This window comes from Carassius carassius, chromosome 35, assembly GCF_963082965.1.
Source record: "Carassius carassius chromosome 35, fCarCar2.1, whole genome shotgun sequence".
Taxonomy (NCBI): Eukaryota; Metazoa; Chordata; class Actinopteri; order Cypriniformes; family Cyprinidae; genus Carassius; species Carassius carassius.
The window spans coordinates 15,174,095-15,200,901 of record NC_081789.1 but is presented as its reverse complement, the minus strand read 5'-3'; the positions used below and the strand labels follow the sequence as shown (position 1 = coordinate 15,200,901).

The following is a 26,807-nucleotide window of genomic DNA, read 5'->3' as shown; positions in this document are numbered from 1 at the left end:
TCACCGCAGATTTGAAATATGCACGCTTATTTACCGCTTACGGCAAATAAAAGTTATTTAGCAACTAATCGATGACTAAATTAGTTGACTATTTTAATAATCGATTTTAATCTATTAAATCGATTAGTTGTTTCAGCTCTAGCATTTTGGTATTTTGTTTGTTGAAATTGACCTTTTTGGTTAAAGAAGTTATTTTTGGAAACTTTACATTTTGCATTATTGTTTTGAATTTAATTTGGATTTTTCTTTTTGGTTAAGACTTTGTTCTTTCTATTAATTTTTGTCATGTTTGATTATATTATTGGGCTTGGATGATTGCCATTTTGTAAGTTTAAATAAATATTCATTTATATTTGAAAGTTGTGTATTCACACTGCCTCTGTTTAATTTGGCTACAAAATTTGTGGTGCCCATTAAAGGGGCACCTTCACACTATAGAAGATATTTTGATAAATGTCTGTTGTTTAACCGTGCAGTGAACATCAATGGGGTCCAGTGTTGTTTTGGACCCTATTGACTTTCCTTGTACACTTCCAAAAAATTGGTGTGAAAAATTCCACTCAGAAATTGCAATTGTAAATCGGTCAAATAGCAGGTAAAGCAATAAAAAAGTGACTGAATTAAACATTAATTCTGAAGTAGAAAGACTGAAACAGTATTTATCTAAAAACATACTCCAATAATCTGTTTTCATTGTCATTGTTAATTTAAATTAATTACTAACCCTCATGTGGTTTCAAATCGTAAGACCCTTCGGAACACAAATTAAGATTTTTCTGATGAAATCTGAGGGCTCTCTGACCCTGCCATAGACCGCAAGAGAACTATCATGTTCAACGTCCAGAAAAGTACCAAGATGATTGACAGAGTAGTCCATGTGAAATTTATTAATTTTTTTTTGCAAAGAAAACATAAAAATGACTCTATTCCACATTTTTCCTCTCCACTGCGTCGCTTGTAGACACACGTTCACACCATTACTGGGTGTAGACAATAATAATTTATAATTAAAACTGTGGATAGTTCACCCAAAAATAAAAATTCTGTCATTTATTACTAACAGTCATGTCCTTCAAAACCCATAAAACCTTCTGAAATCCATCTATCGAGGGTCAGAAAGCGCTCGCATTTCATCATAAATAACATAATTTGTGTTACAAAGATGAACAAAGGTCTTATGGGTTTGGAACAACATGAGGGTGAGTAATTAATGAGTGTTCATTTTTGAGTGAACTATCCCTTTAAATAAAATTCTAGTTTATTGCATTATCATTTAATTCTGACATGCAGATACCAGAATACAATGCAATTTAGCATTAACCATCTGTATAAAAGTCATTTATGTGGTATCATGAAATGCACTGGGCCATAACTTCTATGTTGGTTTGGTAGATCTACTCTCAGCCGGTTTGGCGGGTGATCTAATATACCCATATAAACACAAACCCACTTTTTCACTGCCATGCTGTTTGGTTTGTTGATTTTGTTTAGTTTTCCTTGTGAATGCAAGAGCAACGGTCCACTAAATGCCCTCAGTTGTGGACAGCAGAGCGGTCCACACATAAACGAGCGCACACACAAGCGAAAACACTCCCCAAGTACAGTGGTGCACTGTTGATGCTCAGTGCTGGCCGGCCAAGTGCAGAAAATCCAATTATAGGGATCAGAGGGCTGAGAATGGTGGAGCAGCCCTAGTCCAAACTACACACCTGCCAAACCTGCCCTCTTCTTCTCTTTCTCTGTCTTTTGCTGTCTCTCGCTCACGAACAGTCTGTAACAGGATTGGGTCTGTGTTTATTAAGTCACTGGCTAGTTCTTTTAGTTAACATTTCTGTTAAAGCATGTAGCATAGTGTTGTCAAGTTTTTGTTTTCTGAGAGCTAAATCACCAAATGTTGTTCTAGTTGTGGCCTAGTGGTTAGAGCATTTGACTCCTAACCCTAAGGTTGTGGGTTCGAGTTTCGGGCCGGCAATACCATGACTGAGGTGCTCTTAAGCAAGGCACCAAACCCCCAACTGCTCCCTGGGTGCCGCAGCATAAATGGCTGCCCACTGCTCTCTGTTTGGGTTCATGATGTGTGTGTGTGTGTGTGTGTGTGTGTGTGTGTGTGTGTGTGTGTGTGTGTGTGTGTGTGTGTGTGTGTGTGTGTGTGTGTGTGTGTGTGTGTACTTTGGATGGGTTAAATGCAGAGCACGAATTCTGAGTATGGGTCACCATACTTGGCTGTATGTCATGTCACTTTATACTTGTTTTTGTTTTCTTTCTTTTTTTCATTACATCACTATGTTTATGTTTAGTAATGTTGTTGCGATACACATGTCTTTAGCCTCAAACTCAACCTTAAACAATTTTATTTGCCAGGGGTTGATTTTTTTTTTTTTTTAACAAAAAAAAAAAAACTTTTTACTATTTTATGAAGGTCATATTAAATCTTTTTACAATGGCATCATAATTTTTGTAGGTTTTCAATTTCAATCTTTGCCTATGACTAAGAATAAGCCCATCATAAAATAATAATAATAATAATGTTAATACTAACATAATCTAAACAAAGAGTGAGTTTTTTAAATAAACTTTTTTTAATATATATATTTTGACAACTATTTAGATACATTTGTGAAATACAATTTTCCCTCTTAATTTATTTTCATTATGCTTAACAACTCTGCCCCGAATTAAGTTCAAGGTGTAATTTTGTCAAATATATATATATATATATATATATATATATATATATATATATATCAAAATATAATTAAGACATAATTAAGACAAAGGAGTTAATATAGTTATTAGTTTTATTTTATAATTTTATAATAAATAAAAACATTTGTTTCCAATGTAACAAATAGTTTTTTGTTGTTGTCAGGTTTTTTTTAAGGTTTAGTTTTGTTTCATTATTTTCGATCATTTTTACTTGTCTACAGGACAAAAAATGCCCATAGTTGAAGATACTCCCTTATAACTGAGCTTCAATATATAACGTACAGTATGCTTACTTGTGTTAGCATGTGTGCACATAACTGAGCTTAAAATGGGCCACAGCTGCTGTTTTGATGGCAGTGGGCCTTTGCTCACAGACAGAGTTCAGAGTGCTGGCTGACCGTGTTGTAGATCTCCTCCTCCAGTTCAGACTCTGAGATGAACAGGTGGCTCTGTGGATGCCAGTCGAACACCAATTCTTGAGACATCTGCATCAGAATGGAGCACAGTAAAACAGCACCCCCTACTGAGAGCAGGAGAAAACACCTGCCACTCCAGGCATAAGAAACCAGAAAACAGACCTACTCCTTATATTTAGGCATAAATAACAAATAAAACTAACTGCAGTTAGCTCACAATAGCAGATATTTGTAGGAAAAAGCTGACCGTAATGGCACAAATGATTTGTGTTTAGACAGTCCACTATGTGTGTGTGTCTCTGCAGCTGCCAGGTACTTGGTGTCATATCACAGCACTTCTCTTAGCTTCCTAAGATGATGACAATAGCAGTGGCCGACTATCACTGCAGGCTCACTGTACCGCCAACACAAAGCAGATCCAATTTAGTTCTTGTCTTCAGCATCTGTGCAGCCATATAACCCCTGCCGAATGGAGCCGGTCGGCCCAGTGAATTTAGAAACATGCTTGACTAGAAGCCAGGTTTGTCCTTTTAAATTATGTCCCATCAGTGTCTAAAGGGCAGGCTTTTGTTTTTTCTTGGCTTTGTGCAGCACATTTATTAGTGTGTATGTGTCATATTGTTCATTGTAAATTCATATCTAACCCTCTGGTGATATAGTATTCATAAAAGCCCTCATTTTCATGTTGAATTCTACAGTCGTCAGTAAACTGAGCTAAATCTTAAAACACTCTGACCAATGATGGGACGGTTTGTGTGTGACTCGTTTAAACAAATTATGGTCTGTTTAGAAACCTTGGCTTCTGAAAATGAACCGAACCAATAAGAAATTCCAATCATTTAGTCCATGTTGTGAAACAAACCAAAATAAATACTTAAAAGGATTTAAAATGTGTTAAGGTTTTCTGCATCAATCTACCCCAAAAAAATGTGTATATATATATATATATATATATATATATATATATATATATATATATATACAGTGTTGGGAAGGTTACTTTGGAAATGTAATAGGTTACAGATTACAAGTAACCCTATTTAAAATGTAATAGTAGTGTAACTTTTTTAATTACTTTAATAAAGTAATGTAACTAATTACTTTTGAGTACATTTTGATTACTTTTATAAATTTATAATGAATGTTAATTTGCAACTGTTAATCATCTATAACCATTTTACACCATGCAGGTTTAACCTTACAGTAGTGCTCAATACTGTCAGACTTTCACCATCCTTCATCACCTGAATTAAGATGATCACATTTGAACACATCCACCACACAATCAGACTTTACTTAGAGATTGATCTGTAGTTCAAAGCAGATTTAAAATCAAAAGAAATAGTTTATAGATACTGTTTTTGAAACCAAATCTTTGCATAACTACAGGCATCTAACTGCATCTAACAATGGTTTGGGGAAAAATAGTTAATAAAAAAATAAAAGCATATACATCAACTCAAATACGGTTATCTAATAAGCATTTGTCCTATTTTGTGTACTAAACTCCTGAAACATTGGTGTTTTTTTGAAACACTGCTGTCTCTTTGTATATGATATGATGATAGTTTCTCAAAATAAGTAAAAAATGCTCATGAAGTGACTGTTCTAGAGATTAATTTCCATGAGGGGCGGACTGGGGAAAAAAATAGGCTGGGAAATCTCACACTCATAAACCCACAACCCATTCTGAAACATGGACAACCCTATTTTTTTTTTGGACCTGACATGAAAAAGATTTGAATCCTTAGGTTGGGGGACTTGCAACGTAATTAAGAGTTCTCTCCTGAACTGCATCTTCACTTCCATTATCCATCCATCTCTCTCATGACTTTAATACTGAAGATTTTTATTTGACTTTTACCATGTTTTGTAAGTGCAATTTTGTTTTTTTGGCAAATGAATTACCACTATTTATTTTTAGTACAAATTCCATAATTAAACCACGGTTAGTGCCATGCCATAGGCTACACTAATTTTCCTAAGGGTTGTGTTTTTGTATCCACTAGCTCCCCCTAAACCTATGATAAAATATGATGATTTGTCTGCTAACTTACTACTGTAACATTACAATAGATAATAATGACGTCGTTTATACAGTATTTTGAGTGATTGCGAGCAATGTGCTGCTGCTGCTTGACTAAGTAAACAAAGACAAAACTACATTAGCATATTTACAGATGAAACTGACCTGCACCTGAAACCCTGAACAGAAGTGTCGCTTCTTGGCTCCAGCTGTGCGCTTACACAGTTCACTCCGGTCTCTCTCTCTCGCACTGATTACTCGGAGTCTGATCCAAACCGTTCGGCGGAGGCGCGGAGAGCGCGCGAGCCCAACCATTGCCAGTCACGACTAACCGATTCATGATTTATTAGAAATTTAATTATCGAATGGCAGATTCGGAAATAATCGCTTTAGTAGGCTATATTCGGCCTGCAATTATACAATAACAATGTTAAAGTAGAAGGCCAAATCCTCTGCCAGGCCACCGGGAATAGTCCCGGTTCTCCCGATGTCCAGTCAGCGCCTGATTTCCACAGACACGCAGAACGTGCAGGATTCATATTCAGTCTTTTTGCGGCTTAATATTCACAGACATCAGTCCATATCGGGTTTTGATTCAAGTGTACTGACCTACTTTTGATTTATTCGTCCAAAATGTGGCATATTGCGTCATTATAGGCTGAATTCCATTTTTATGACTGGATTCTACGAATGTGTTTTCCGTGTCTCGGAGATTATGGGCCATATGTCTTAGTGCAATTTGGGAAAGAAATAAGCTGTATGTGGATGTGTGTAAATATTCAAATGTAATCCTCTTTGTAATCGTTACAATTTTCATAAGTAACTGTAATTTAATTACTCATTTTTTCTTAGTAACTGTAACTGATTACTTTTACATTTATTTTGTAATTAAATTACGTAACACCGTTACATGTAACTAGTTACCAGTGTTGGGAAGGTTACTCTGGAAATGTAATAGGTTACAGATTACAAGTTACCTTGTTTAAAATGTAATAGTAGTGTAACTTTTTCAATTACTTTATTAAAGTAATGTAACTAATTACTTTTGAGTACTTTTTGATTACTTTTATAAATTTGTGAAAATTAAAGAATAATAAATAAAAGCATATACATCAACTTAAATACAGTTATCTAATAAGCATGTGACGTATTCTGTTTAATAAACTCCTGAAACATTGGTGTTTTTTTTAAACTGCTGTCTCTGTATATGATGATAGTTTTCTCAAAATAAGTAAAATGCACATGAAGTTACACAGAGCAGTTCTAGAAATTATGTTTATGTGCTCGTGTACTCCTATATTGAGGCAGCAGAGGTTGAAAACACTGCGAGCTTCAGTAGTCCTATGTGTAGTAAATGAAACCATGTCTTTGCCATTAATTTACAGGAGGGAAGGACTGGGAAAAAAATTCAAAATTCAACCTCATACAAACAAATTCATGGACAATACTATTTTTTGTATGGACCTGACATAAAAAAAAGGTTTAAATCTTTAATTTGGGGACATGCAAAATAATTAAAAGTTCTCCTGAACTGCACCTTCACTTCCATTTTTCTCTTCAGTCTCTTTATTTTGCTCTGTTATCCATCTCTCTCGTGACTTTAATACTCAAGATTGAACAAAACTATACTTTACAAAACAATACTCTACAATACTACAATATCTTTATAGAAAAATCCTAATACTGTACACGAGTCATGTTTTTCCCTTACAAAAGTTAAACATGCTTGTATTAGCCTATATAAAAGTAAAATAACCTTGTTTTTTTTGCAAATGGATTTTTAAATAAATACATTTGTAAAATAATATTACATTTTTGGTTACCACAGTTAACCAATAGTAACCATTTTCTCTGGATTTATAGTTAAATATTAAAATGTTAATTTTCGTAAGGGTTGTGTTGTTGTCTGTCGTAGCTCCCCCTAAACCTATAAAAAAATCTGATTTTTTTTCAGCTAAATTACTACTGTAACATTACAACAGATAATAATGATGTCCTTTATATAGTATTTTGAGTGATGACTGATGAGCAACGTGCTGCTGCTTGATTAAATAAATAAAAAAACAAAGACAAAAAAGCATCTTTACAGATGAAACTGACCTGAAACCCTGAACAGTAGTTCTGCTTCTCTGCTCCAGCTGTGCGCTCTCTCTCTCTCTCTCTCTCCCTCTCTCTCTCTCTCTCTCTGTCTCTCTCTCTCTCTCTCTCCCTCTCTCTCTCTCTGTCTCTCTCTGTCTCTCTCTCTCTCCCTCTCTCTCTCTCTCTCTGTCTCTCTCTGTCTCTGTCTCTCTCTCTCTCTCTCCCTCTCTCTCTCTCTGTCTCTCTCTCTCTCTCTCTCTCTCTCTCTCTCCCTCTCTCTCCCTCTCTCTCTCTCTGTCTCTCTCTCTCTCTCTCTCTCTCTCTCTCTCTCTCTCTCTCTCTCTCTCTCTCTCTCTCTCTCTCTCTCTCTCTCTCTCGCATTGATTACTCTGAGTCTGATCCAAACCGTTTGGCGGAGGTGCGGAGAGCGCGCGAGTCATGACTCTTCATGACTTATTAGAGATTTAATTATCAAACGGCGGATTCGCAAATGATCGCTTTAGTACATTCGGCAGGCAATTATACAATAATGATATTAAATAGTGGGGCAAAATCGGCTGCCAGGCCACAGGGAATTGTCCCGGTTCTCCCGGTGTCCAGTCTGCGCCTGATTTCCACAGACACGCAGAATGTGCAAGTCATATATTGCATTTTTGGGGCTTAATATTCACAGACACTAGTCGATGTCATGTTTTGATTCAAGTGTACTGACCTACTTTTGATTTAGTCATCCAAAATGTGGCACATTCCGTCAGGCATTCCGTTTTTATGACTGGATTCTACGAACCAGACTGTATTTCCACATCCCGGGAATTATTAAGGCGGTATGTCTCAGAATAGTCAGTGCAATTTGGGAAAGAAATCAGTTAAATCTGTATGTGGATGTGTGTAACTATTCAAATGTAATCCCCTTTGTAATCGTTAAAAATTTCATAAGTAACTGTAATTGAATTACTCATTTTTTCGTAGTAACTGTAACTAATTACAGTTACAATAATTTTGTAATTAAATTACGTAACGCCGTTACATGTAACTAGTTACTCCCCAACACTGCTAGTTACTCCCCAACACTGTGTATATATATATATATATTTGTATACAAATCAAAAGAATTCTCTTAAGCTTACCAAGTAAAATACAGTAATATTGTGAAATAAAATTAGAATTAAAAATGTAAAACATTTGTAATTTAATATATTTTAAAAGATAATTTATTCCTGTGATGGCAAAGCTGAATTTTCAGCAGCCATTAGTCAAGTCTTAAGTATCACGTGATTATTCTAAAATATTGATTTACTGTAAAAAAATTTATAATAATAATACATAAAAAATACTGGTATTATCAATGTTGAAAAGTGCAGTTTAATATTTTAGTGGAAACCATTATGCATTTTTATCATTCTTTGATAAATAAAAGTGTCAAAAGAACCAACAATGTGAAAGTCTCAACTATCCCTTTTGATTAATTAAATTAAAAAGTATTGTGTTATGTGTATTTGAATGCACTTTTTTGTAGTTTTAATAACTTTAATAACTGAGACTGTTTTCCATTGATGTTGATTCAAAAATGTATGTGATTTAAATAGTTAAAATACTCAGTAAGGATGGATGGTGTTTGTGACAACTATCAAAGGACTGTCAAAGGAGCTCCAGTCATCCTCTCCATAAATCTAGAAGCTCCTCCGTAATCAATGCAATGCTTGTTGTACATAAACATTTCAAAAGGTGTCTTGAAGTGTGACACCAGCTCGCTGTCTGAGCATCTGAAGCACTTGTTTTAGGAAATGATCATGTGGCGTCATGAATAACTATGTGAGAGTGGCTTATCACTGGATACACTATGCAGTCTTTAAACACAATCGCACAACAGCGTTGGGTTGAGTGTGGATGATGGCACTTTTGCGGTGTCTCGGCTGATTCTAAATCAGGATTTATCAAGGGTTAAACCCCAAGAGGCCTGGCCCTCTGGGGCTGTGCATGACACACCACAGCAGTCATGGCTCAAACACACCTTTCCTCTCTTCACCGTTCTCCTGTCATAAGTACCATCTCCTCCCACAGGAGTACAGCTGTCAATCTTCACTGTTTATGGAGGAGAATATGCAACACTGACTCATTAAACGCTGTTGTGGCCTAAAATGAATTCAGCATGGTGAATAAACACTCTCCAACTCAGTTTAGAGCTGTTAAGAGGAATTTTAATGATGTGCTTGAGTGAAGCAGTCTGATGAGTTTGGTAATTCTGCATTTTAAGTCTCAGCTTTGGATTGTTGTTCTGCAAAACAATTATTGAGTAAAACAATAATATATGAAAATGAATTACATTTATGCTGAATGACCTGTGGTTGACATTTCAAGTAATTTTGCAGTCATGTAATCTACAGTAACACATGGACAAAATAAAGAATGAATTACTTACTAATTAAAATAACTGTTAAAGGTAAGTATAGAAAATGTTTCACCATTAACTAGAGTTTTAATATAATGCATAATAAAGGAATAACTCACCCAAAAATGTAAATTTGCTATAAAAGAAATGTACTCACCCTCAGACCATCCGAGATATGTTTGTTTCTAAACTGGAACAGATTTGGAGAAATTGAGCATTACCAGTGGATCCTCTGCAGTGAATGGGTGCCATCAAAACATCACAGCTGATAAAAACATCACAATAATCCACACGACTTCAGTGCATCAGTTGATTTCTTGTGAAGTGAAAGGCTGTGTTTGCAAGAAACAAATCTGTCATCAAGGCATTTTAACTTTTAACTATATTTTCAGGCCAAAATCCATAAATTCATAATCCATTATGACTCCAGTGAAAAGTTCATCCCCTCTTGTCTTTTCACATCAAAATCCACCAACATACAGTACTGGTTAGAACTTATAAACAGTACTTGACCTGTGCACATTTCTCCTCAGAGAAGATTACTTTTTTTACTGGAGAAAGTAGACTCAAAATATTTTAGCCCGAAGCAAAAGTTTGAAGTTAAAAACGTCTTGGTGAATTTGATTATTGCGAACACACTCACAACTGATGGAGTCATATGAAGTACTTTTTGTGATTTCTGAGGCTTTTATCAGCTCTTTGGACTCTCATTCACTACAGAGGATTTATTGGTGATTAAGTGATGTTTCTCCAAATCTTTTGAAGAAACAACAGATTTGGATTTGGCCTGAAGGTGAGTAAATGTTCAGCAAATTAAACATTTTGGCTAAATCATTCTTTAAAACATACCCTGAGCAAACACTTTGATCTTCTTCGGTTATATAAAAAAAGCTTAATTGAATTTATTTTATATATTTTTTAATATTCATATTTTTTCATGTAAAATTATTCAAAGTGTTTGTTTGTTATACACGTTGTTATTCAGAAAAACATGCGGCGAAAGTTTGAAATAATAGTTTTTGAGTGGTCTCTCTTTCTGTTTGCTTTCCTCCACAGCCCCCACGGTGGTGTCGTTTTCGTTCGATGTTGGAAACGGGCCGGTGGAACTGAACGTGCACTCTCCTACCCCCCTGAACGATGACCAGTGGCACCGGGTCAGTGCGGAGAGAAACACGAAAGAGGCCATTCTGCAACTAGACCAAAAATACAAGGAGGTCAGACCTGCACCTACACAAGGACACACACGCCTGGAGCTCTACAGCCAGCTTTATGTGGGTAAGAACCACATGTGCATCCACATATAGCGTATATATGTTAATCCTTAGTTATATTGTTGGAGTACTGTTGTTTTTTGTATGCATTCATAATGTTATTGATGGGCTGCACAACTCTTGAAAACCTGATCAAATGAGATCAATTACTGATTAAAATGAATGTAAAAATATATTTCTTCATTATCGTTCTCATAAAATTCCTCCTGAATATCTCCTTTCTGAGCTGTTCTTATGTCTGAATTATTCTCTCTCTATCTTTTTCTCTAGCTGTTACTGCTGAGAAATCAGCAGTTCTCGCGCAAAGCGCTCTATGTGCTTGTGTCTGAAAGTGAAAATGTATTTATAGTCAGCAGCCTAAATGCAGGTGTAGCTATTAAAACTTGCACTTGGGAACCCTGGGGAACCTCTTCGCCTCCATAGTAAGAAAAAGTCCACTGTAAAGAAAAGGAAGTTGAAAATGGGTTTGACTGAATATGGTCGAAAAATGTCTCAGGCGCAGCAGGGAATGTGACTAATTATGGTGCCGTGTGTGCTATGCTAACATTAGCAAGGAATCTTTTTTATGGCTTTAAAAGTGCGAACAAGCCATGGCACTCATGAGGCAATTATCTGTTGAACAGAATGGCTTTGGGCTTTCATTGTGCTATTTTCTGCTTTGACTCATTCTTTTCAACAAAGGACTTTGACGCTCATTAAGAAAGAGGAAGATAATGCACCCCTGTGACTCTCTTGAGAGAGTTTTTGGAAAGCTTGTTTAGCTTGTGTATTAAAAAAATTGAAGTCAAGAAAAATTTCCAGGTTTCCAAGAAGTTTTTATTGATATCAAAGTTCTTGATTGGTTTTATAAAGCAGAATTCTCCAGAACAGGAAAACATGTATATTATTATTATTATTATTGTTAAGGTTTGGTAATTGCATTAAATTACAAAATTAAATAGATTATTTATTTATTTGTTTGTTTGTTTATTTATTTATTTAATATATTATACTGCTTTTTTATTATTTATTTAAAATACCAAACATACAATTTATAACTTTTAATCAATTTTATTATTTTCTTACTTTTTATTTTTATAAATTTTTCTATGAAATATCATCTGAAAAATTCATCTATATTTAGTTTTTCTCTATATTAGCTAAATGAAAAATATTCTTCAGCATAACAAAGCAGTACTCATCGATATTCACCTACCCATAATTTTAATGATTTTTTTATATATATATAAATTATGGGATTAGAGCTTTTTAGAGAATTCTTATCTTGAAACTAGTCCAAATTAATTTCACCTGATCAAAGTCTAGTGTAAATTTCCCTTTAAAATAATAGTTCATTCAGAAATTAAAATTTACTCCCTCAGGCCATCCAAGATCATTTTGTTTCTTAATCGGAACAAATTAAGCTTTCTATCACTCGCTCACCAGTGGATCCTCTGCAGTGAATGGGTGCCAGCAGAATGAGCAGCTTTTATCAAACAGCTGATAAAAACATCACAATGATCCACAAGTAACCAACGGGACTTCAGTCTATCAGTTAATGTCTTGTGAAGTGAAAAGCTGCGTGTCTGTAAAAAAACATGCAGTACATTTTCCGCAAATTTTCATTTTGTGGTGAACACTAGTTACAGTATGTTGTATAGTACAACCAGCAAAATTATGTATTAAAATTCAATATATTGCAAGCCATAACCCTCTCTAGGTCTCATTTGCATGTTGTCCATGCAGCAGATGAAAATTTCATTCTTATTCTCGACTTAGATCTGAAGAATGTTGGACTGGCATATCAATTTCATTATCATGCACACTAGGGTTAGATGTAATGAGCACTGCAGTCCAAATGAATGTTAAAGGTTGTCTAATCCTTGTCCGTTGTTTCAGTAGAAATGTAAAATGTTGACATGACTGTTCGTGGAGAGCAACTCTCAGTCTTTAGACCCTGACCCTCAGTTGGAAAACTAAATGGTTTATATCCGCTGAGTGGGCTGGGGTGGACCTGTCAAACCTCCTCTCCTCTGTTTATGAATGCTCAGTTTTTAGACCATTTAGACCCATACCATAATTTATTGATAAAGCAGATTGCCTTCTACTTCTGTTCACCCATGGATGCTTGTGTCTATTTGAATTTGTTTTGCATTTATAGTGGCCTCTTTATATTTAATGAAGGATTAAATGCTTGCTCGTTCTTTATTGTCATTTGCTTCATCTCAAATAACAAGCAGACCTTTGGTTTAACAACCACTTACTCGTTTGCATGCATTCATGGTATTAATATGCATATGTCTGCTTGCATGAATCTTTAATGCTTCTTTACTATCCACCATCATGTTGCTTTCTTTTGAAGCATAGCCTTGATTAAGCATCAAGTCTTCTAATCATTGCATGTTTTTCATTCATTTTTATTTTATTTTTATTTTTGTTTCTTTTTTTGGTGTTGTTTTTCTTTCTTTCATTGCTTGCACATCTGGGTGATATTGGTTCTTCAAAGGGAAGCCAGCTTCATGGGCCTGTCAGGACAGTAGGTAACTTTTTTGTAAAATATACGACAACAAGCAATCTAGTTTAACCTGGAACTTCTTGTCTTTCTGTGATATTTTATCCAGGTGACCTTTTAATTCAATATAAGGCTATAAACATTTAGTGCACTGCAATGGTAAAAGCAGAAGAAAAAATATTCCACTGGGCAGGATGGTCTAATAAATGTAATATGCTAATTCATTACAGTTTCATTAGAGAGTAATTTCCGATTCAGGGCTCATCAGAGATGGAGGCAGTGAACTTCAGAAGGGTTTTAACAGCTCTTTCCTCACTCAAGCTTATTCATGCTGCTTCACTTTCAAAAGTTAAAACACATTCTGTGTTTATGAAAAAGTTTTGTGAAGTTGATTCTTCAGTGACAAACAAGGACATTAAAGGTGCCTGCTAAGTGGCATGAATCAAATTGGAACAATACTCAACGAGGAATAAATAGAAAAATGTTAATTAAAATGATCTTGCGTTTATCTCATGTTCGTGAAACATGAGACATTGTGTCTTTCATATAAGTATTATAAATAGCACAACATATTTATGGTACATTTGATGATAAGAGCTATACTCTTAGGTTTATTAGCAAAGAATTCAGTGAGTTGTTTTGTATTATACCCAAGCAGGTCACCATCGCAATTAACACTCCACCAATGATGTGAGTTAAGTTGAGTTATAAAACTTTGAAAATGGGTTTTCTGGCCTTTTTTTTTGTTTTTTTTTGTAAAGCATAGCCAAACTGCCATTATTACTTTATATATCTACTGTATATATACTCCGATCCATATAATGTCTTTGGAGGAATTGATAAAGCTTTCCTGATTTGGCACCTTGATACATTTTAGCAGGATTGTACTTGTGGGTCTGTTTTTATTATTTACCGTTGGTAAATAATTAATGCATCCCGCCAGTACATTTACTATTAATCTACTATTAATCTAGCAAATGATTGTACGATTTCTGTTTAACTGGGCAGTTTTTTGTAATGAAAAGATGTCCAGACAAGACACTGAGCAATTGAAGATATTTATTTTCTTCTGGTAGTGGAGCTCTAATGATGTCTAATTTCTCTAAGGTCTATTGTATTGAATGGTACATGCCATAATGAATGAAACCCACCAGAAGGCTCAACTATTGGCTGAGACTTAATGTTTCTAATTTAACCTTTTGTTTTCAAGCTAGTCTGCAATAGAAATGAAGGATTGAGTCATTTTGTTGTGCCATTTATGCTTTTATTTAGCTTAATATTGACTAGTCTTGGTCTCCATTTCTCATCCAGGTGCAGCAGGAGGTCAGAGAGGATTTCTCGGATGCATCCGCTCTCTGAAGATGAACGGTGTGACCCTTGACTTAGAAGAGAGGGCAAAAGTCACTCCTGGTGTTAAACCTGGCTGTTCGGGTCACTGCACCAGTTTTGGGATGTATTGCCGTAACGGCGGCAAGTGTGTGGAGAAATACAACGGCTATTCTTGTGACTGCTCCACCACTGCTTACGATGGGCCTTTCTGTTCAAAAGGTCAGTATGCATATGCAAATTATAAATTAATACTTTTAAAAGTTTTCTGTGAAGTTTATACACCTCAACCAGAGATATGACTTTGAACTATTTGTTTTTTAAACCTGTGACTGGCGGGAATCTCTGAGGGCAACTCTTGTACTTAAGCTCCGTCTCCCTCATTTGAATATAGTCATAGCATCACTGACGTGAGTAGGTCCCTTCTGTAGTTCGTGCTCTATGTCAAGACCTCCATCAAGCATCTCATGCTCTCTGTTTAAAAATGTTGACTCGCCGAGAGTCAGGGCCTCTGATGGTTGCCCTCAGCTTTCAAAATCTCATTCTGCTTGAAATATTCATGAACAACCACGTAATTGCAGGGTTTTAACTCACATTTCCATTTTACACATATTTACTTGTGCCGTCTAGGGTATTGCAGTCAGGATCGAATTCTCTCTGATTCTTTGCCTCTGGTTCAGTGCAGTTGCTCCCACAGGCTGCCGTACGTCTGTGGCTCAATACTACACAGCACCTTCACTCCAGGAAGAGGAATCTCTTTGGCCTTTCATTTGGATTCAGAGCTATGGATGTGGATTCTCACATCTATCTGTTATTTAAAGGGTTAGCTCACCGAATAATTTGAATTTACTAACCCTAACCCTCATTTCGCTCTAAACCATGCATGACTTTTCATTTTTGCTAAACATAAAAGAAGATATGAAGAAGATGTCTCACTTTTTGTTGTTGTAGTTTTTTACAATAAGAAGGCAGTCATACAGGTTTAGAATGGCCTGAGGGTGAGTAAATAATTACAGAATCTTTCTGGGGTGAACCTAAATACAAAGCCATTAAGAAAATTACAAAATAACCTTTTTACTGAAAATTTGTCCTTTTTAAAAGATCTTGGCTGAATTAAGACCAATAGAACACGTTTTACAAAAAGACAACATATTTCAAATGTCTTAATGCAAAAAAAAAAAAACAGATTTGACAATAAAAGGATCACTTGCTTTAATGTAAAATCTTGAACTTAAACGTTTAAAGGGACAGTTCACCCAAAAATGACATTTCTGTCATCATTAACTCCCCCTCCACTTGTTCCAAACCTGTATGAGTTTCTTTCTTCCGTTGAACACTAAATTTGCCTCTGAATGGCATGTTGGAAAAGTAAAGATTGCTCAAGGGCCTTGCAGCAAATAATTAAACCAATCTATAGTCTCTGCACTGATTTCCTTCCTGCTCCTGATACAGCATTTGTACAAAACTCATTTACTTAGCGCTCTGCTCCCGGGGGTAAAACGGCTGAATGAGAGAATGCCATGAATAACAGATAAACCCGCCTCGTCCTCTGCGTACATGAGATATTCGGTGCGGGTGCACATTGTCAAGTTTGTTCACTCTCTTTTACCCTTGTGTGTATTTACTTCATTACCCATGTTGATTTCCCATGGTTTTTCCTGTTCCACCCCATATGCAACAAATCCTGTGTTGTTTATACTGCTTCTGTGTAAGACAAAGATGCACAATTGCACACGTCCTAGCAGTTGGGTTAAACAGTTTGTGTAAGAACCTTTGTTCTCCCCCTCAAGTAAAAAGGTAATAGGAAAGTGTCCTTTTGGTTTAATAGCTGTTGAAGAAGCCCCTCATGAATACAAAACATGCCGGTAATGTCGGTTTTCTTGCCCTTCTACCTCAGATGGCCCTTCTACCCAAGCCAGACATCACTTACACATTCCCAGTGCGCATTTATTGAATGGTGGCCATAATTTGCCGGAAGTATAATGTGTTCCTGGCCCAACATCTTCTTTTTTTTTTTGGTCCTCAAACAGCATTCCTGTCAAATTGTCACATTTTTGACTAGGTATAACCAGCTACCTCACAATACAATTCCTAATGCAATACATGTCATAATTCATCTCATTACTTTTTCAGGCTAAGAAACACTGGTTTCAGAGTTTAGACTTTTTTAATTGAACACATACACTCTGATTGATTGGGTGTTTAAATCTTTTCCAGATGTTGGTGGTTTCTTTGAGGCAGGAACACTGGTCAAGTATAATCTGGTACCTGAAGTGTTGGCTGCAGCTTCAAGCCTAGATGAGAAGAGCGTTATCCACAACCTTCCTGTCGAGACCAACCTGACACATGAAGACCTTACCTTCAGCTTCAGCACCTCCACTTCTCCCAGCCTTCTAGTCTATGTCAGCTCGAAAACCCAGGATTACATGGCAGTGGTGCTCCGTCACAATGGTAGGATATTGGTCACTCTGTAAAATAGGGTTGTAAAGCAATTCCACAGAAGAACCATTTTGGATTCCCTAAATTAGCTTTCAGTGAACAGATCTTTTCTGTCCACTCTACTAACTCTCATTAATTTGCAACTTTATGTCATTTTACTCTCATTAATTTGCCACTTTATATCAACTAACTCTTATTAATTTGCAACTGCGTGTTTACTAACTATGGTTAGGGTTAGTAGAATAATGTTGCATACTTGTAAAGTCAGTAAAATGCCTGTAAGTGTGAACCAAACTCTATATTTAACATCAAATATGTTCTGATTAGTTTTTATTGTGCCGCCTCGCACATTATTGTTGCTTTCAGTATGAACAGACAAATTGCGAACCTATTGCATCACACCTGGTTAGTCTTTGTTCATCATTAATGCAGGATGCTGATGCAATATACACATCTGTGTGTGTCTGTAAGATCGTTCGGCAGCAGTTTTGAAACTGCACTGTAATAATAAAGGAAATTTATTGCAGCAGGCTGAATTGCTTTTTTAAGTGGAAGCGCAACAGTAAGAGCTAATTATATGACAAATGGCAGAGTGAAGGCAATTACATCCCTGTTTGTTTGGCATTAGCACAGCACTGTGATCCAATTCTTTTCGAGTTTAGAAGTAAAACACATCTGGTGTTTAAAGAAAAAGACCCTCATTCCCCTCAGGGACAGGATTTCACATTAAACACAGTGACTCAGATGTACTGTTGTTTAATTTGTAGAGTGGCGTTTTCGCTAAACACCCTTCCATAAAACCCAAAGTGGGCATACAAGACTGGTGCTACTTATTCTTTGTGTTACGCTGCCTAAACCCACATCGAATTTTACCCTGTAGTCTCTGAGCAAATTTATCTTGCTGACCTGAGCGGTAACCCAAGTGAGGAAATGTTCTTCATGCAGCCTGTGCACTGTTGCACAGGAGAGTGCTGTGGAGGTGAGTGTTGTCAGGGTGCAGAACTGATGCACAACTCTCACTCACGCAGGCATTCTGCATCCAGGCAGACTGCAGTGCGAGTAAGATCTGGATAAATGTAATCTTTCTGTCTCATCCTGTTTCACTCAGGTATGCTGCAGCTGCGGTACAACTTGGGTGGTCTCAGAGAACCCTTCAGTATTGATATTGACCAGAGAAACTTGGCCAACGGGCAGCCCCACACCGTCAACATCTCTCGGGTGGAGAGAGACATAGAAGTCCAGGTGGGAAACACATGAAACTGACCACTCTTACAATCAGTATCATACAATCAATATCATAGGTCAAATCATGTATCATGTACTCATCCAAAAATATAGAAGTTAGTATTTTTACTTCTAAAGCAGCATCTTGACTGAAATGAAACCTCATAAGGGACTGATTTGAAACACTCTACATGGTCAATTACTTTGGTAGCGGGTTGTTATCTGTGCCATACAAATACATTTTTATATGGAATTGCACAAAAAAATCTCAGTTAATTTCACAGTAAAGGCGGTCAGTACCAAGTTGATAAAAGTGCCAATTTTGTAATTAAATCAAATTATTTATAATATTATTATGTTTGTTGTTATAATAATATTAAATTCATTATAAAATTAAATTATTTATAAGAAAATAAACTTTTTTATATAGTATTAGTTTTATATAGTACTTTAATAACCATCAAACAAATGTATATCTTATAAAAGTACAGTGTACAGCTATTTGGTAAAAATGCTGATTTTGAATTAGGAATTGTATTACGGAAAATATTCTGTTGAAATTTTTAATTTATCTTTTAATTAATTTTTAATTAAATTAATTTTAATTAATTAATTTTAATTAATTTTTAATTAATCTTTTAATTTAATTTAAATCTAATCTTTGTTAGATTTTTTGTTTTGATTTGATTGTTAATAAATAATAATAGTAATAAATATTAATAATAACTATTATGTTTTATTATTAGTTATTACAAATATTGTATAAAAGTGCCCATTTCGAATTAGAAACTAGATTATGGAAGAGTATTTTATTCTTTTGTAATCAACTTTTTATATATTTTTTACACATAACAAATAAAAATAACAACATCCATTCAGGATAAAATGCAAAAATAACAACAACAGATATATAATCAATTTACATATTCCAATAAGTATAATACATTTACAATAAAGTACCATATATGTTTAATTAAAATAAAATTTATTTCAAATTTTAATTATGAAGCTCCATACCGCCATTGATGCATTTTGATCCGTGAAGGATATATGTAATTCTGCCATCAATTTTAGTCAAAATTAAGTATTTTTTTAAAATTTAGTAATGATGCCTAAAATCGATGCCTAGATAGGCAGCTTTCTTGATTTCTTAACTGAATTTATATATCTCAAAAATGCAGGTATCAGTGATGCGCGGGTTGATCCAAAATGAGCGGGTGACTGCGATCACCCGCGGTTACCCGCGGTTATGAGTCATTCAAAAATTTTTTAATGATATTCGGGTCGCGGTCGGTCGGGTCCTAGTACTAGACACATTTTTGAAATACATAGGCCTACACTTTATTGGCTGAATAACTGGCATGAAGATGACGCACGAGCTCAGTCTGCACGTAGAGATGGAGGCGGCAAAGAAGACTGCATGGGGAGCAACGTCGCTGTTTTTGGTAAAACATGATTTTGACGACTTCATTAAGTTTTTGCTTTATAGAAAACTCTTTTTAAAAGATTTCGTTTTGTATAAATTGTATCTTAATTTTTATCAATGTTTTATCAATCAGTTGCCTGTATTTAATAAATAAGAAGCAAATATATAGCCTAGCAGACAATGTAATGTAACCTTATGTTGAATTGGTAACCTTATGTTTAATTCATTATTTTATTTAACATTTTGTAAATTCATGGGTAATATATAAAAAAAAGGAAGAATAAGAAATTTTGGTGAATTTGTTTAGTAAGATTTTCGTATATTTTCATATGTCTTATGCAAATTTTTATACATGTTTTGTTAGAAAGATATTTGGTGCGCCTGCCCCTTTAAGTCAGGGCGCGCTTGAAAAAAAAAAAAAAAAACCCAAGCGAGAGTGTTGTGTGTCTGGCTGTTCATGCTGTTATGCCGATGCTTCTGATTAAAAGAAGAAACGTGAATTATCACCGTGGTAACCCGTGTTTTATTTATGGATCCACGTTGAAGAGACTGGAGTAGGTGCAGACAAAAATTAAGGGTAACAGACTGGTGGCAGCGGTGTTCAAGTTCAAGAGTTTCTGGAAGTTTTTTGTCTGAAGCATTCGATTACGAAGGCGCATTTTTGTAATGCACAGTGAAGGGTACTGGTGAGTGCACAGTGACCAGTCGTTAGATTAATTAAAGTGGATGCCGTTACTACTCGCTTCATTACAAGTTCAACAGCAGCTGCGCAGTGAAAATGTCTACCGATTCTCGCGTGCTCACTGCACGTGCTCCGTCCTCTAATGAGACTGATAGTGATGAAAGTGCACCTACAGCGGAGGGCAGAGAGCACGCAACTTCTGCAAATTGCACTACAAGATTGCTGCACTTTAAAGTCGATCTACCACCGTGTTTTCATGGAGACGGTAGAGATAAAGACAGTTTTTCTTTATGGAAAGCCCGTTTAGAGCTTGAAGTTAAGGCATGTGCGGATGCACAAACGCAAGATTTGGCCACCATTTTGCCTACAAGGTTGAGTGGAGATGCTTTAGCTTACTGGCTCTCCCTGTCTCCTGACGTACAACAGAACTATAAACTGTGTGTTGCTGCATTAAATTATGTTTTTGGGAGGAAACAATTTTTGCTGCATTTTCAAACTTTTGTGAACGCCAGACCACATATGCCCAAAGAACCTTTGAAAGTATTTGCAGCTGAGATCACAAGACTAGTTTTGGAAGCATTTCCAAATTATGGTGAATCCGACATTGCCATGGAAATATTTAGATGGTTCGTAGCTGGTCTTGATCCTGTCCTCCAAGCAAAATGTCATGAACATGGTGCTACTAGCCTAGGGGAAGCTTTAGCTATTGCTTGTAAGTGGGAACGGGCACAAGAAGTTCTCAGACTTGCACCTCTTCCCCCTCTGAGTCAAAAGACCAGCCTGTCACCAAACTCATCTACCACCTTACCCAGTGAAACGCTTTCAGCTATGGTGTCCACAAAGACCACAGCACCTGGGGACATTTCTTCTGAAATCATGACTGCGGTGAAGCAATTGACGGCTGATGTTAAGGCTCTCAGGTTGGAAGTGAGTCAAATGAAGAGGCAAAACGCTTCCAACAGACAAAGAGACTACTCATCTGAACGTGGAAGAGACAAGCAACTTTACTCTCCACTTTCATCTCCTAGGAGATATCCATTGTCACCGGCGTCTTCTCCACATCGTCAAGATGAACCTTACTCATTCATCCGCCGAGACAGTGACAGACGTCGGGGCTATGGAGATCGTCACGTGAGCCCATCTCCACATCATCAAGATCGTCACATCAGTGCTTCTCCACATTACAGAGATCGTCACGTGAGCCCATCTCCACATCATCAAGATCGTCACATCAGTGCTTCTCCACATTACCGAGATCGTCACGTCAGCCCACCTCAACCACATCGAGATTATCGCACCAGCCTGTCTCCACATTTTGCTGCTCAACATGCCAGCCTTACTTCTATTCATCGTAACCAACGTGTCAGCTCGCCCCCACCTCACCGTGATCGTTGTGGCAGTCCAACCTCTGATCATTGAGATCATCGCTTACAACACGCATCCCATCATCAGGATCATCATATGACAGAATGGCCCTCCAACAAGTTCTCTGGCGAGAGATATGGCCTATGATCTTCTACTGACCGTCTACCCTCATCTGGTGATCATCATGTCAGTTTTGTTGAAGAGGATGTTAATCTTCAGGGAAACGGCTGGTAGCAGGTACTATGGGCTGGGTATCTGCTGAGACTATGGTTGGGCCCAAACAATCATTTTGTTTCAGGTCATTCCAACGCCTTATGTTTTTGCAATCATTGAGAACATTGCCATGCGAGCATTTGTAGACACAGGTTCAGAAATATCTTTGATCAGTGAAACACTGAGAATGTCAATTCCCTCTCTAACAAAAAACATATTCAGAAATCCTTTCTTGTGTCAAAATCAGTAAAGGGTGACTATCTTGACACTTTGGGTATGATGCCCATTACTATTAGGCTGGGTGAGGAAGTGTTCTCACATGATGTTCAGGTGGTTAGGAATGCTACACAGCCAGTTATCCTTGGGTGGGATTTTCTTAGCAAACATCATGCTGCTATTGACCTCAGAGAAAATCATTTAAAATTGTGGAACTGGACTGTTCCTCTCTTGTGTTCGCAGGAAATAGTCCCTTTAAGGAGTAGTGCCGTGACTTTAGAGCCCATTCTGATCCCTGCTAGGTCACAGACGAACGTTTTGGTAAAAATTCAGTCCAACATTGGGGAAAAAGAGTTCGCATGCAATTATGTTGGACTCTTAGATCCTAAAATTCAGTAAGTACCAGGTCTTTTTGTGACACGTACAGTAACCTCTGTGAAAGCAGGCGTGACTTGTGTGCGAGCTATGAATCCGACAAACGAGGATTGCCATGTTCCCTGTGGCCTAAGGCTAGGTGAGCTTCATTCCTTAGTCATGCAACCAGGGGAAGAATACACAATGCTGGAACCCAAAGTAGCTCAGATACAGACTCAAATTGAGCCCTGTCCAAAACCCAATGTAGACTTCAGTCAGTCTGCATTGGGCAGTGCAGAACGGACTCAGCTAGAGACTCTGATTTACAAATATTCAGATGTTTTCAGTGCAAATGAGAATGACTATGGTCGTACTGATTTGGTCAAGCACACCATCTGTCCTGGGGATGCACTGCCCATTAGGCAGAGGGCTTACAGAACATCGCCACATGTTCGAACTGAGATAGACAGGCAAGTTCAGCAGCTCCTTTCCCATGATGTAATTGAGGAAAGTTGTAGTCCCTGGGCTTATCCTGTTGTCTTAGTGAAGAAGAGAGATGGCAGTTATAGATTCTGCATTGATTTCAGAAAGTTTAATGCAGTCACTTTAAAAGCCTCTTACCCCTTACCTCGTGCCTCAGATGCTTTAGACAGCTCGGCAGGTGCACGCTGGTTTAGCACAATGGATCTGTCCAGTGGTTACTGGCAAGTTGAGCTAGACCCCAAGGATAGGGGTCAATACAGTACAATACATAAATTTCAATACAGGCTGTGCTTTATATCATTTCAAGGTAATGCCGATGGGTCTTACGAATGCCCATCCAACTTTCCAACGATTGATGGAGCTGGTGCTTCGTGGACTTCATTGGAAGGTTTGTCTTGTTTACCTTGATGATGTACTGCTGTTCAGTCAGACTTTCAGCAAACATCTTAACAGTCTTGAGGAGGTTTTTAGTCATTTCCGTTCAGCGGGTCTGAAATTGAAGGTTAGCAAATGTAATTTTGAACGCAGTGACGTTTCCTACTTAGGTCATGTTGTATCCAGCCAGGGTCTGCTGCCAGATGAAAAGAATCTGAACAAGGTCCGGTCATGGCCTACCTCCAGGACGGTCACAGAGGTGAGAGCGTTTGTTGGTCTATGCTCCTATTATAGGAGATTTGTCAGGAGTTTTGCTGTAGTGGCCGCACCCCTTCATGTTCTGACCCTGAAAGGTGCTGTCTTCAATTGGTCGAGTAAATGTGAGGAGGCTTTTAGGTCACTGAAGCAGGCCCTTACTAGTCCTCCCATTGTAGCTCACCCTATATTTACACAGCCTTTTCTATTATACACTGATGCTTCTCATGATTGTGTAGGTGCAGTGCTTGCTCAGATGCAGGATGGGAAGGAACGCGTAATTGCTTACGCCAGTCATGCTCTCACTCCTTCAGAAAAGAGTTGATCAACTTATGACCATGAACTGTGGGCTGTGGTGTGGTCTGTTCGACATTTTCGACATTTCTTGTCTGGGGTGTCATTCAAGATTATTACAGATCACAAACCATTGTTAAATCTAAAGAAGGCAGCAGTTGATAATGATCCGACTGGTAAAAGAGCACGTTGGATACTTGAAATGGATGTGTATGACTTTACCATTCAATACAGGGAAGGGAAGCATCATAGTAATGCTAAATCATTGTCGCGGTGTCCTAGCTCGCCTGTGACTGAAACAAAATCAGTGCAGTGTGTAATTCCCAGCCATACCACTGCTGAAAAAGTCTCCTTTTTGTCTGAAGTGCCACTGGGTTGTGGAGTTCTTCCTGATGTGAGTCCGACACTGTCAATTGATTTGACTGAATTACAAGCTCAGCAAAAGGCTGACTTTTGTCTTAGTACTGTCATGGACTGGAAAGAGAATGGTAATCTGAGGAAACTCTGGCATGAATTTTCCAAATTATCAGTCCAAGAGGGTATACTGTGTCACAGAGTGAAATCATCTCCTCATAGCCCTCATGTTTACCAAGTAGTCTAGCCTGAGGTACTCATTCTAACAGCTCTTAAGTGTTTTCATGGGGAGAAGTTTAGTGGTCATTTGAGTGCTGAGCGTACTTTGTTGAGAGCTAGGAAAATGTGCTATTGGCCTTACATGTCCCGTGATATTCAGAAATTCTGTGCTGAATGTGTATCCTGTCAGTCCTGTGCTTCCACCACTCCTCATGAAAGAGCCCCGTTACAGTCAATTCATGCAGAACGACCATTTCAAAGAATTGCCGCTGACATCACTGAGCTACCTGTTACTTCACTTGGGAATAGGTATGTTTTAGTTGTGATGGACTATTTTACCCGTTTTGTAAATTTGTACCCTCTGAAGGATCAGCGTGCAACAACTGTAGCACAGTGCATTTTTGAGGATTACATTAAGCAGCACGGGGTCCCTGAGATAATCCATACGGACCAAGGTAAACAGTTTGAGTCAGATTTGATTAAACATTTGTGCAGACAATTAGGCATTGAGAAAACCCGCACCTCACCCTACCACGCCCAGTGTGATGGTATGGTCGAAAGACTGAATCGAACATTGAAAGACCACTCGCCAAGTACATTTGTGAAAGTGGGGGTGAATGGGATAAATATCTGCCTCAAGTGGAACTGGCATATAACTCCAGTATTCATTCTAGCACGGGGTTCTCTCCTTTCTTTCTTGCACATGGCAGAGAACCACGGCTACCTGCAGATATCCTTCTGAACTATAGTCCTGCTGTCACTTCCTATACACCAGGCACCCCTGCAGGCTATGCTCATGATGTGACCATGCGTTTGTCTTATGCTTTCAAAGATGCTCCTGTGCGGTCCACTGCAGCTAAACTTAATCAGAAATAGCAGTATGACAAAAATACATTTTTCCACCCGCATAAGCCAGGTGACATTGTATTTTTGGACGACCCAGCTCAAAAGCAGAATAAACTGGCTCCTAAATCGCCTAAAACCTTACAGGGGTCCTTGGAGGGAGTTGCCTGCAACTCCCAGTTCAGGCTCTGATCCTCCTGTGTTTGGTAGTGCTGAGGCCCCTTCTTCAGTTCCCCTCACTGCTTTGTCAGGTGCTTTACCCTTTCGACCCTCAACACCACCGTATGTGCCCAACCAAACTATAAAACAGACTACTACCAATGCAAAGACTGAATGTTCAAATCCAACTGCTTTGTTGACTGAACCTGAAAGTGTGCCAAGTCCCAGTGTTCCCACACCTCAATTAACCCGTAGTGGCCGTGTAGTTAAAAAACCTGAAAAGTTTAAAGATTTTGTTTGTTAATGAGTTATGCACATATTGGTTGTCTGTGCATTGTATTTTTCACTGTATTTTCACTGTAATGGATAATCTATATAAGAGAAACGAGGACGTTTCCTTGTTAAGCAGGGAAGACTGTAACCTTATGTTGAATTGGTAACCTTATGTTTAATTCATTATTTTATTTTACTTTTTGTCAATTCATGGGTTATATATAAAAAAAGAAAAGGGAAGAATAAGAAATTTTGGTGAATTTGTTTAGTAAGATTTTCGTGTATCTTCATATGTCTTATGCAAAGTTTTATACATGTTTTGTTAGAAAGATATTTGGTGCGCCTGCCCCTTTAAGGCAGGGCGTGCTCGGGAAAAAAAAAACCCAAGCGAGAGTGTTGTGTGTCCAGCTGTTCATGCTGTTATGCCGATGCTTCTGATTAAAAGAAGAAACGTGAATTATCACCGTGATAACCCGTGTTTTATTTATGGATCCACGTTGAAGAGACTGGAGTAGGTGCAGACAAAAATTAAGGGTTACAGTAATAAGGCGCCGGCACGATCACTTGCATTGCATGTGAACTAAACTCAGCGTGTGCCTCACAGATATAGGCTATATATTACAGACAGCTTGAAATGTCTTCTTTTAAACGAAAATATTCAAACCAAAATAAACGGGCTACTCTCTGATGATGTAATCCATATGAAAGGTGCATTTCTCTCTGGCGTTCATGGCGAGTCTGCATCGTCAACTTCATCTTTGCAGCAACACAGAAAAAAACAGTTTATTACTAAACAATAAAATGACTCTTTGCATATTTTCGAACCAGCAGGCCATTCTGGGTTGAGCGAGACCCCACAGAATGAGCGAGCGGATCGGGACATTCAGAAATGTGCTCTCCGCTCACGAGCTCTGATCAGAACAAACCCG

General features: G+C 37.5%; 1 protein-coding gene across 1 annotated transcript in view; it reads left to right on the top strand.

Annotated features, from left to right (window-relative positions):
* Positions 1 to 26,807, top strand: part of LOC132115626 (contactin-associated protein-like 2) — a 455,893-nt gene that overhangs the window by 392,592 nt on the left and 36,494 nt on the right. The window contains exons 20-23 of the mRNA XM_059524041.1: positions 10,673 to 10,891; positions 14,690 to 14,926; positions 16,922 to 17,155; positions 18,252 to 18,385. Coding sequence (XP_059380024.1) covers positions 10,673 to 10,891; positions 14,690 to 14,926; positions 16,922 to 17,155; positions 18,252 to 18,385 — 824 coding nt within the window. The remainder of the gene's footprint in view (positions 1 to 10,672; positions 10,892 to 14,689; positions 14,927 to 16,921; positions 17,156 to 18,251; positions 18,386 to 26,807) is intronic.